Source organism: Helobdella robusta (genome assembly GCF_000326865.2).
Source record: "Helobdella robusta unplaced genomic scaffold HELROscaffold_1, whole genome shotgun sequence".
Lineage (NCBI taxonomy): Eukaryota > Metazoa > Annelida > Clitellata > Rhynchobdellida > Glossiphoniidae > Helobdella > Helobdella robusta.
Genome location: NW_008703570.1, coordinates 4,489,835 through 4,502,146, shown reverse-complemented (window position 1 = coordinate 4,502,146; position 12,312 = coordinate 4,489,835). Strand labels below are relative to the sequence as shown.

The 12,312-nt window shown below is 32.9% G+C and overlaps 1 protein-coding gene across 1 annotated transcript; it reads left to right on the top strand.

The window, feature by feature from the left end:
* Nucleotides 1–1,005: 1,005 nt before the first annotated feature.
* On the top strand, nt 1,006–12,107 carry HELRODRAFT_63054 (hypothetical protein; the record flags this gene model as incomplete). The annotated part of the gene is made up of 5 exons (XM_009010813.1): nt 1,006–1,356; nt 4,454–4,566; nt 10,151–10,677; nt 11,562–11,819; nt 11,881–12,107. 5 exons carry the CDS (start codon nt 1,006–1,008, stop codon nt 12,105–12,107), a joined length of 1,476 nt encoding a protein of 491 aa, XP_009009061.1.
* Between the last annotated feature and the right edge of the window lie 205 nt (nt 12,108–12,312).

Below are 12,312 nucleotides of genomic sequence, written 5' to 3'. Positions count from 1 at the left end.
GTCGCACGGATGTACAATTTTTGCACATTTCAAAATTTGTTTTTCAAACTAATTAATCGTTAGTTTATAAAATATAAGCAATGCGTCTTCAAGTTAATGAAATATTTTTGTTCCTTTCAAGTAAACTCACCAATCTATCAAACAGTACAAAACAGAAATAATTGGTGTTTTGCGTAAAATATTTATGTAGAGCTAATTTCTAAGAACTAAGAACTTGTTCAACACTGAAGCAGTTAAAAAATTAAAGATTGAGGGCTTTAAAATTGTAGTTCGTGTGAAAAATTGTTTTTTCTTGAGGTCTTTAATAACATTTAAACATTTTGAGGCTTAGCAGTAAATTAGTTCTACGAAAAAATTTGTTTGAAATTCTCTTACGACCGTTTTTTTTAATCCTAATCACATTTTTTTCGAAAATGAAAAACATCGCACATGTGAGCGAAATGAATGGCGAATGTGTGCGGCATGTTTAGTCCGCTGTAATTTCCATTTAATCAACTGACAATTCACTTCATAATATTATTTTTACGCTAATTTAATTCTGAAACGAACTTTTTTCAAATGAAAAGATGAACATTGGGCATGACAAATGCGTGCGAATTTGGTGGTAATTGATGCTCATCCACAGTTGGCGTTCACTGAGAATCATTTAAAATGCTCAACCTCATTAAACAATCATATTTCACGACTCTCTACAATTCTCTTTCATCGAACTTTCATTCCACCCCTGATGACAACAACAACGTCAACAACAAAGATTCATGTTGCGGAGACAAGAACGACAGCAACAATTTCAGCATCAGTGACGTAGTTAGCAAAACTCCACACGCCAACAACAGCGGTACCGGCAGCAGCAGCTTATTGGACTACGATTTATTTGTGAATCACCAAGAACAGCGAGGAAATTATACCGATGCTCTCTTCGCCGGCTGCCTCCTGCCGACCGCTGACGACAGCATTCAAACGTACAACAACAGTATGCATAGTTTGAACTGTCTTGACCTCTACATGTTCTTCTTCAACATCACATCAATAAACACCACCACAAGTCATTCCTATCATGAGCACAACACCACCCGTATCCACAATCATCACTTTCATCACCGCCCTGGTTTCGCAGGCTTCGCTAATAAACATTTGAACGGCACAAACGTCAGTGACGAAAAATTACCTTTGACCTTTGTGGCTTTGCCCCTTCTTTTTGTGCCAGTACTGACAGTGTTCGGCAACGTGTTGGTGGTGCTGAGTGTGTTCACAGACAGAAATCTTCAGTCCGTCACCAACTACTTCATCGTGTCGCTTGCCGTGGCCGACATCATGGTGGCCATCTTCGTCATGCCGCTGGCTGTCTACGTTGAGGTGGGTTTGTTTGTGTCTATTTGCTTATGATGATGTTGCAGTTTGCGATTTCGGTTTATTTATTTTGATTTGTTCATGTCCGGTCTGCGTATGTTGATCTTTGGAGTTTATGCCAATGCTGTTTGTTCATCGGTACTGCTGCTGTGTTCATGTTAGGAATGTTACTTTAAAATAACAACAATAATAATAATGTATTAATCATTTGTATTGTATATTCTTTTATTCTCTTTTAAAAAATACCTGCTGTGATTTACCTACGTATCATTCAAGTTCTTAAAGAATGTCAGGTCACATACATGATTATAATTCAATTATTGCAAAACGCAATCAAAATAAAACAAATAAATTTTTGATGTCATATTCTGTTAGAACATTGAGACATACATAAACACAATTACATCGTCAGTGGTATTGGAGCGTTGAATGGAGAGAGGCAACTAACTATAAATTCACTTTCTTCATAAGTCCTTTGAATGCATATGAGAGATCAAACAGAGGCAAGAAAGACCTCGAGACACGTCTGCAGAACACATACAACAAACACAGCTGCATGCAAAGGTACAAGCAGATACAAACTACTGTGTAGACTCGTGCATAAAATAAACAAAAATGATTGTATGTCCAATTAAATTAGAAATAAAAAAATTTTCATTGCAAAATATGAAATTGAATTTTTTGGAAATTTATTAATATATTTTTTTTAAATATATTAAATTATATTACTCCGAAAAAAGTTATACATATATAGAATAACAACATGTAGTACTGACCGCCTATAAATAGATAGAAAGGCAAAATTTCCGTCCGTAGGTATTTATTAATGGCTTTTTATATGAAAGCGTATTATGTGACGTCATGTCCTCCAGCCCAATGCATATTAATGAGGAAGTAGTTATTAAATGTAACTTCTTAATGTTAAAATGCAACAAAGCATTTTTATCAATATATTAAAGAAACTGCGTTGTGCTGAAGTTTTTTTAGCGCGAACACTTTACTTTTTGCTACCAAAAATATCAACCGAATATGAAAAAATCAAAGTTAGAGTTTTGATCACGAACAAAAATTCCAAAAATTCAAATTTGTTGTGCACGGGAACCAGAAGACCAGGGTTGTAGTTTGCGGGAAGTTAGTGGGGACATTGCCCATTCAAAATAGCAGTTGGCCAAACCTGAAGCTTATACAAAATATTAATTTGCTTTCATAACAAAAGCCTAATTAATTTTAAAACAAGAAACGAGGAATCCACGCTTTGTTTTCTGCCTTAATGATATTTAAACATTCGCAACAAAAACAAATCGAGAAGCAAACTAAACTTCTTGTCAGAAACACGACGATAAATCCTTACGACTCCAATTCTTTGATTGAAATTTTTCTGAATCAGGCTCCGGATAAGACAGTCCTACTCCCGACTTTGATTCTAGGTTCCGACTCCCAAGAAACATTTTCAACTTTTGCTTCATAATTCTACTTAAATGGCATTACAAGATGAAAAATGCTTAAAAAACACATAAAATAAGTCAATTTAATTGTTTTTGTTGTTTCTGAAATTATTTTATATTTTAGCTTCAAAACGTACTGAACAAAAATTACTTAATTTATTTGCATTATTAGTATTTAATTTCAATACTAAAAATGATTGCTTATTGCTAGACACACATTACATACCCTCTAAAAAATACGATCTTAAAAAATTATTTCTAGAATAATTCAAGATGTGCACTGTGCAGTGATGTATAGTGTTGATTTTTGTTGTTGTTGTAATAAGCAAACAAAAAACAAGCTGCCCAAAATAAGCAAAAAGTTGTATTTGCAACAAAAAAGTGTTGATTTGTGATGAGAAGTTCATTTTGTTTGTTGCAATGCATTTTGTTGACAGGGCTATTGTTTGGTGCTTCTTAAAAACTTTTCACGTTATATATCGCCAACGTGTGCAGAAATGAAGAAACGATGGTTCAGACATTCGATGCTCTTTTTAAAACAGATGCATACAAACAAATGCATACAAACGGATGCATACAAACAGAAACATACAAACAGATACATACAAAACAGATGTAGACAAGTTTCGTACTTTTTATGCTAATTTTCAAGTTTCATTTCAAGTTTATCAATAAAATCTTGATATAACATTTCTGCAATACTGAAATTCCCATTTTAAAGCCATAAAACACGATAGGCACCATTGAGCTTATTTTAGTTTTGAGGGCATTAAGTTTTTATAGCATTGTTAACCAGCCTTAAATCGTGTCATCTTCACTCAATGCTTATTTTCATTTCTTTGTCAACTCAATATAATCTATCCAGCTGTTTTTAATTTCAAACAATTAGTATTTATTTATTATTACGCTACACCTTTGCAAAGATCTAAATTATTTGCAATGTCTTGAAGGTTTCATTCACATTTGAATCTGATGCAATATCATAACTGGCTCTAGCCTGATAATTTATTTCCACGACTGCCGCCCATTTCAATCTCTTGTTCGTCGTACCTACGGCTTTAGTAATCTACAACTTGTAAATTTTGTGTTTCAACTTTTTTTATTAAAGTTTTTAGCAAAGACCAAATATTTAGTGAATGGTTTACAGTAAAATATTCACATTTGTTCAAATTCTTCAATTTTAAAATGCAAAATGTCCATCTCAAAAATCTTTTGTATTTATAGTACGGACCCGTTGATCAATCAAAAATTAGTTTATTTATTCAATTAACTTTCGTTCCCGAATCTAAACTTTCTTAATTATCAGTAAATAAAATATTGTTCAATTAAATTTTTAAAAGTAATAAAACATTAAATACGAGAATTGAACAATATTTTGTTGGTTGTTTATCTGATTTGATCAATCCCAATTAACTTGAGTAAAATGATGATTGGTGATCAATGATTAGTAATCAATGATTGGCGATCAATGATTGGTGATTAATGATTGGTGATTAATGATTGGTGATCAATGATTGGTGATCAATGATTGGTGAACATTGTTTGATTATTGATTATTGATGATCAATGATTGAAATCAGTGATTGGTGATCAGTGAATATAATCGAATATAATCGAGGATCAATGATAGATGATGAGTTTCAACGATTGACTCTTAGGTGAACAACTCGGTGTGGATGTTGGGTGATGGCTTGTGTGACGTGTGGGTGGCCCTGGATGTCCTCTGCTGCACCGCCTCCATCCTCAACCTCACCGCTATCAGCTTCGACAGGTTCCACAATAAATTATCATCTTCTCCGTCATTATTAATAAGATTATTTTATTGTTAAACTATTAATTAAAATTATAATTAATTTTTTGTTTAAAATTAATTTCTATTTAACAGCTAAATATATCTAAATTGTTTTGAATGAGTCTAATTATGTAATTTTGTGTCAGTTTCAAAGCAGACGTTGCCTGATTGAAAATATAGTCTTACTAGCAATTCCTTTGACAACGTTGTCAAAATTCAAAAGCACTTGAGTTACAAATTTTTTAATTTTCATAGACTTAATATTGTCTTGAAATCAGTTCCATAAACATTTTAAAACATTGTAAAAAATGTTATTTTTCCAATTAAAAATTTACTTTTTGAAATATTTAGAACAAAATTAATCATTTTTTAAATAAAAAAATTGAAAACAATGAAAAGAAAAATAAGAAAAATGAAAAAAAGCTATTTGCTGTTTGCAAAAGTGATTCAAAAATTATCAAATGATAGACGGTCTGGAGTTACATTACTTTGTCTCGTTGAACTAATGTACCTCGAAGGATGGAGGGCCTCAAATTAGATAAAGGATTGATCATCAGCTTGGATGGACTGATGTTAAAAAATTGATTACAAATCAAACTGGATATCGTCAAACTGACTTTGGCATAGCAGAACTTTTTAATTATGTTTTGTTTGATGTTTTTGTATTTTTTATGTTTGGTGTTTCATTTTAAGTTTTTTCCACTTGCTGACGCTATGATAAATTTCCGTCTCTGGGAAATGTTTATATGAGATTTCAGTTATCGTTTGGTTGTATAATAAAGGTAATCATTTGACTAAGAGCTAACTTTAAATTACAAACGTTTGCCAGTCATTATGGGTTTTTTTATTTATAATATTTATTTGCCTCCACGTTATGAAAATTTTAAAAAATTCAGTAGAAATTTTTAGTGACAGCAAAACCTCTACTTGCTGGTAATAAAAAGTATAAAATACCATTTTTAGGTAAGAAATAACATGGATTTTTTTCAAATTTTGTAACCAAATACATTGCACGCATTATGAATTTTTGCAATTTTTTGTTAAGTTATGTAATGTGAAACCTTTTTTTACTGAACAACATAACTAATTTTCAATTAACTGGGGTAACGTGAAAATTGCACACGAAGCCAGATAGAAAAAAAATTGTAGATTGTTAAACATGTGCTGTTTTTAATCAATTGCGTTTGAAAAATATGTGCGTAATTTTGTGTATTGTTCAAATATGAATGGATGTGTGTGTGTGTGTGTGTGTGTGTGTGTGGTATGTGTGTGTGTAATGTGTGTGTGTGTGTTGTGTGTATGTAATGTGTGTGTGTGTGTGTGTGTGGTCTGTGTGTTGTGTGTGGTATGTGTGTGTGTGTGGTCTGTGTGTGTGTGTGTGTTGTGTGTGTGTAATGTGTGTGTGTTGTGCTCCCTGCATTATAACAGGTTGTTCTGATGAAATATATTATTGTGGAATGTTAAATTTTTTTTGTTTTATTATGGTGTATATTTTACGCTGGAATAATTTTTACAAAAAGGCAATTAGAAGCCCATCAGTGATGGCAACACAAATTATCCGTAACACAAATTTATTAAAATTTTCAAGACAGGATGGCTTGCCATAAAACACAAATGATGGATGTTATGCCCTCATAAATCAAGCTTACAACAACAAATTATTCTTCCCGCTCTTCATCCAGCAAACTTAAACGTTCTTTTGATCCCATAATAAAAACTTATTAATTCAGCAAAATATATATTATAATAAAATTTAGTTGTTTTTAGAAAAAATGTTTCCCTTCTTTAATAGCAAAACCCGGGCCAAATATTTCATGGTCGATGGCTGGTTGCGGTTGCACCAAGATAATGGCCTGCTGAAATATGCATGGAATGTGAGAACACTGCAGCACTTACGTCAACTTTACTGAAATTTAATACGAGTGAATTTTTATTATTCACCTAGTTTCGTTTTCAAAAAATGTAACAATTTTAGTATTACCTCGGGAATGATTTTAAGTCCAATGTTAAAAAAAGTTTTTATAATATTAATCATAAATAATAAAAATGTACACATTATTATGTAACTGGAAAAAATTATTCACAACAATCCATTAATTAAACAACATGAAGTGACAAATGAACCAAAATTTAAATTACGGCATAAAAATCAGTTAATCCGGAATTGGTTAATCCGGATATTTTTTTATTAACTCCCGTAATTTCCGTTTCAGTGGGGTGATGATTTATAATAATTTAATGACCTTTCCTGCTAATTTTCGTTACTTTATTACTACATTTTACACAGAATCTTCAGTATTTTCCTTTGTCACGGTCATTTCCGCATCTCCTCTAGAACCGCCAATATCTGTACCGCATGTCAGAATTTTTTCTTTAAAAATTTCTGGATTTGCTTAATCCTGAATTTGTGAGATCCGGCTAAGTTATTATGACGGTACTCGGTTATTCGCATTATGCAATGATGCAATTAACAAACTTCAATATTTTAAAGAGGTTTTAAATTTTTATAAAATTATTTGAGATGTTTTATAAAAACATGTAATTATTTTCTAACAGAAAAATTTGATGCATGACTAATTAAATGCATGGAAAACATGGAGAAGATATGGAAAGCGGTAACCTGAAAAAGTTAGACAGAGATGCAAAAATTGTTAAAATTAACAAAGTAAACCAAATCTAGAAATTTAATTCCACATGAGTCATCTATTTGAAATATTAAATAGATTTCAATTTTTTTCAAATCGTCTCAGAATTAATTATCTGTAAAATTAAATAAGTTTTTATATTTGAAATAATAAAGCTGAAATTGAAATATTTTTCAAAAAGTTAAGCGAGGTCATTCAACTTAAATCTCCCTTGCACAAAAAAGCTTCAAAGCCATTACTGGTTAAGAATGGAACAAACGGCTGATTATTAGTATAGTATTTGTTGTTGTTGTTGTTGCCCCTTCCGGGGGCCCTTAGGATTCCAATCGAGGTCGGAGCCAATCCGCCACTGCAATAGGATTGCTCCAGAGGTTTATTGGTTGAAAATCCGTGGCGTTTTGAGGACAGCTAAACAAATGTTGAACATCATCTGTATGATTGTTGCAGAAAGAACAGGTGTTGATGTGCCCACTGTCGATTCTGTTTTTGTAGCTGTTTAGAAAAATACTATGGCCAGATCGGAGTTGGGCGAGGGCCCGTCTGATAGCCTTTGGAAGTGATTCTTTTGAAAGATCTATTTTTGGTGCTGGAGGAGGCCATCCATCGAGCAATAATGGCTACTGGTACGACTCAGCGGCGGCTTCAGCAGTGTTTGTATGTAGGCTCTTTGAAGCCGTCTTCAGAGTTTTATCGTCAATTGTTGATGGTAGAACCCCCGTTATTGTTGATGACCATTTTGAGAGGAGGGTGGTCTTTATGTCACGATGAGGGCGAGGTTTTATGATGATATTATGGCACGGGTGGCTTGGGTTATGACATAGGAGGAGGAATTGTGAGGCTATTAGCTCTGAATGCTGCCTTACCGTTAACATCTGGCATTCCGAGTGCAGGTGTCGTTCTGATGCGATGGTATGGCAACCATAAACCAGACGTAGTGCAGCATTCTGGGAGCGTTAGAGACGGGAAAAGCTTGAATCTGACGTCAGTGATGTCCAGGCAGAACAGGCATACTCGATTGTTGAACGACCGATGGTTTTGTAGGTCTGTACAAGCGTTTCCTTATCCTGACCAAAGGTAGTACCACTGAGTGCCTTAAAGATATTGGTTCTTTAGAGGCCATCGATGCTGCTTGTTTATGGTGTTGTGTTTTAGGGTTGTGTTCAAAAGGAAGGAGATTGTTATTGATTTTGATTGAAGGACGGTGAGGTGGAAATCTCCAAGTTTCTGTTGTTAAAGAAGTCAAAGAGCTTTGGCAGGTAACAATTGAGCCGGTGGATCAGACTATCCGCATCTGGACCAGTGGTGTAGACTGTGAAGTCGTCTGCATAGGAAATGACTTTGATGTTTTGAGGCGGGGTTGGAATCCTGGAGACGTAGAGGTTGAACAGAGTTGATGACAACGGATGGTACGTTCTTTTGAGGATTGTCGACGGAACTCAAAATATTAATTAGTACGCGCAAGTATAAATATTCACATGAATTCAACGAATGCACACTGCTCATAACTCTGTACAGATATAAATAATTTCAAATAAAAATATAACAACGTGTTATTTATATAGCATTTTATGAAAAGTGCCGGATTGATTGGTACCCTTACAATTAAAATTAACATGATAAATTAAAAAATATTGAATTGACTGGTATTAATAAATAATCATAAACAGAAAATTGAACATATAATCGACGAAGAAAACGAACAAATTAGAAAGTGTATGACAAGCCTGCCTGCTGGGACGAGCATTACAAAAATGTACAGCCTGCTACTGCCAACATCTTCAAATCAAACGGGCGTGAAATAGGAAAATATTTGATTTAAAACTGTTACTTGCCATACATAACGTGCATTATGTAATATGCAAGACATGCATCCTAATAAATATAGATAGGAATGCGTTTGAAGGCTTTCACAAGAAAATATGCGTACATTTCGCTACACACACAAATATTTGTGTATCTATGTATTACCTATGGGACATAGGACAAAAGTATTTTTGAAGTAAATTTTTTTATTAGAACAGCTGAATTGAAGCATATAAGAAATGCATTTAGTAAAAAATCTTTCGGCAAACATTATGCAACTCAACCCCTCCTTATTAATTTCAGTGATTGGATCCAGTGCTGGTAAGTGCTAATGACAAACAATTCAATGTAAGCTAATAGGAAACAATGTTTAAATTAGGTTACATTTTTTAAAATATGTTAAAGTATAGTTTTGTCATAATTTTGTTCTAAGCTTCTTCTGAAAAATAAACATTATAAATTTGTATCAAATTAATTAAGTTGATATGCAAATTTTGGCAACCATGGGTTGAATATATTTGGCCAATGTTCTTACTAATATGAAATTTCACGCAGCATTTTTCGCCGTCGTAATGTCTAATGTCAAAGTTGAAACAAATGATGCTAAGTTGGTTTTATACAAAAGGTTTGTCGATTGGGAAAGATTTAAAAATTGATTACAAAAATAAAACAAAAATTTTCATTAAATTTTCAGTGCAGTATACATTAAAGCAACCAGTACATTTAAGCGTAAAAACGAAAAATGAGTATCAATAAAAACTCAAAAATAATTTTTAATAAAAACTTACTTTTAATCACTAGAGTTCAGTAAGCAGTTTGTATTCTTTGGTATTTAATTATGTTTGTTATTTATTAAAATGTTAATGTTAATAATGAACTAAATAATGTGCATTAAATTCAGCATTTTTTTTCCAATTTTGAATCGCAATTTTATGTCTATGCCGTTAAAAAAATTCCTAATGTTAACGTATCAAAACAGCAAACTGTAAGAAAAATTATCTATCTAGAGTTTATGGGAAAAATCTGCGTTGATGAAGAATGTCGATGTGATGGCGGAAATTTGTAGAGTGCAGAAGTTTTTTTTTTAAATTTAGTTTATTTAAACATTTTAATAGATACTTTGCTGTGACATATCCCATTAAATATGCTCGACATAAAAATTCCAAACGTGTCTACATAATGGTCGGTCTGACCTGGGTCATATCAGTCGCCATCTCGTCACCAATAGTTTTCGGCGCCAATTACACCGAGAGACGCAACCAAACGAAACATCTTTGTACATTTTACAACTCCGACTTTTTGATTTATTCATCCATGGGATCTTTCTACATTCCATGCATTTTAATGATTTTTTTGTATGGTAGAATATTCAACGCCATCAGAATACGAGCTAAAAAAGCGGCTGCTCAAAAAAGGGTCAAAACAACAAACTGTCGAGTTTGGTCGTTGGCCGATACCCGGACTAATGCAGCAAATGTTAAGATAATTGATGTCTCAGAGCCTCCAGTTGAAAGAAAAACAAAAGGCGTAGAAATGAACAAAAGCCAACTGGTGAACACTGAAAAGCAATCTGGCGTATTAAACGTTAACGAGATCGACAACGTTGGAAACAACGTAGCACTTACTCCTGCTTTTGAAGATCGTTTCATCATCGACAATAAAATGCACTTGGTAAAGTAAGTGATCAATTAACTCTGCATGTTAAATATTCCACTTCATATTTTTGGTTATTTTCAAATGACATCTTTAAACAACATTATAAAAAATAATTAGGTATTCAGTTTTTTTTAATTTCTTAAAAACCAATAGTAGATTATTTATTGCGTTTTTTGAAGTAGAATCAGTGAAATACTCTTTTTTATATAAGTTATTCTGAACAAAATATTTTATGATTTTAAAGTTCATCCAACCACGTGGCTCAATCAAACTTTCCATCGAACTCCACGATTGCCGTAAACAACACACCGCTTGTTATCGAAAATCCGATGACGTCTGTTGACTACACGAAACTGGAAGCAGAGCGCCAAGTAAACACCAGTGAGCGTGAAGACGACGCTGAAAAAAACTGTCAAACATTCATTCCCGATGAAATAAGTGTAGAGAGTGGTGCAAGTTTGCATACACATCCTGCCAACAACATCCAACACGAGAATGACTGCTGTCTAAACAACGGCCGATCGAACAATCTTTTGCCGAATCCACCAAATTTAATTTGTAACGATGTAAGCTTTTCATTTTTAACATTATTAAAAAATCAAATTTTGAAATTCAAATTTATAAATTAATACAATGTTATTAGCTAATTATTTTATTGTAAAACTATTAATGAACATTTTATTTGCAAGAAAAGTGTTATCAACCGTTATTAAAAATAGATTTTATTGCATCATTTTAATATTGATTAAGTTGGCACGTTTTTCAAGAAACACATATCAGGGGAGTGTTTAGCGTTGGCATTATCAGAAGAAATTTCAGATGGAAATTGTGGCTGTTCAAACCCTGCAGTTCAAACACCGACTCAGGCAGCAGTTTTAACGAGCAGTGTCAATTCCGTTCAATGTATTTACACCGATCCCGATATCAAATGTCCTAAGATACAAGGTTCTAAGGCCCTGTCGGATCAAGAGTGCAGAAATCGCGATAAAATTGATTTGAAAACAATTCACACATTCCACTTTAGATTTAAAAAAACAAAAGCGAAAAAAAATATAAAAAATGAAAAAAAGATGCAGAGTTCACAGAGAAGAGAGAGGAAAGCCACGAAAACGTTGGCTATAGTTTTGGGTTGGCATTCACGTTTTTATACGATAGTTCAATTTATTAAATGTTCTTGGTTATTTTACAGGTGTGTTTTTGTTCTGCTGGGTGCCATTTTTTACAATCAACATTATGAATGCAATCTGCATACGATATGATCTGATCGGTGGAGTCTGTGAATTAGATCCTAAATTATTTTCCTTTTTCGTTTGGTTGGGGTATATGAACAGTTTCATCAATCCAGTTATATACACAATATTTAACGCTGAATTTAGAAAAGCCTTCAAAAAATTATTAAAATGTTTTTCTAAATGACCTTTTGCTGTAAATATATGCTTGATTGTGATTTTGAGTGTGATACTGTTTAAAACGCTTATGTCTTTAACTTGGAAATTAAAAATTATTTGAAACAAGTGAAACTTTTTTACGTATATTCAAACGTTAGTCAGTTTTTAATTACAAATACTTTTCGTTTTCAACACCTTATTTTGCTCGAAAGAGATATGACGACCAACAAAAT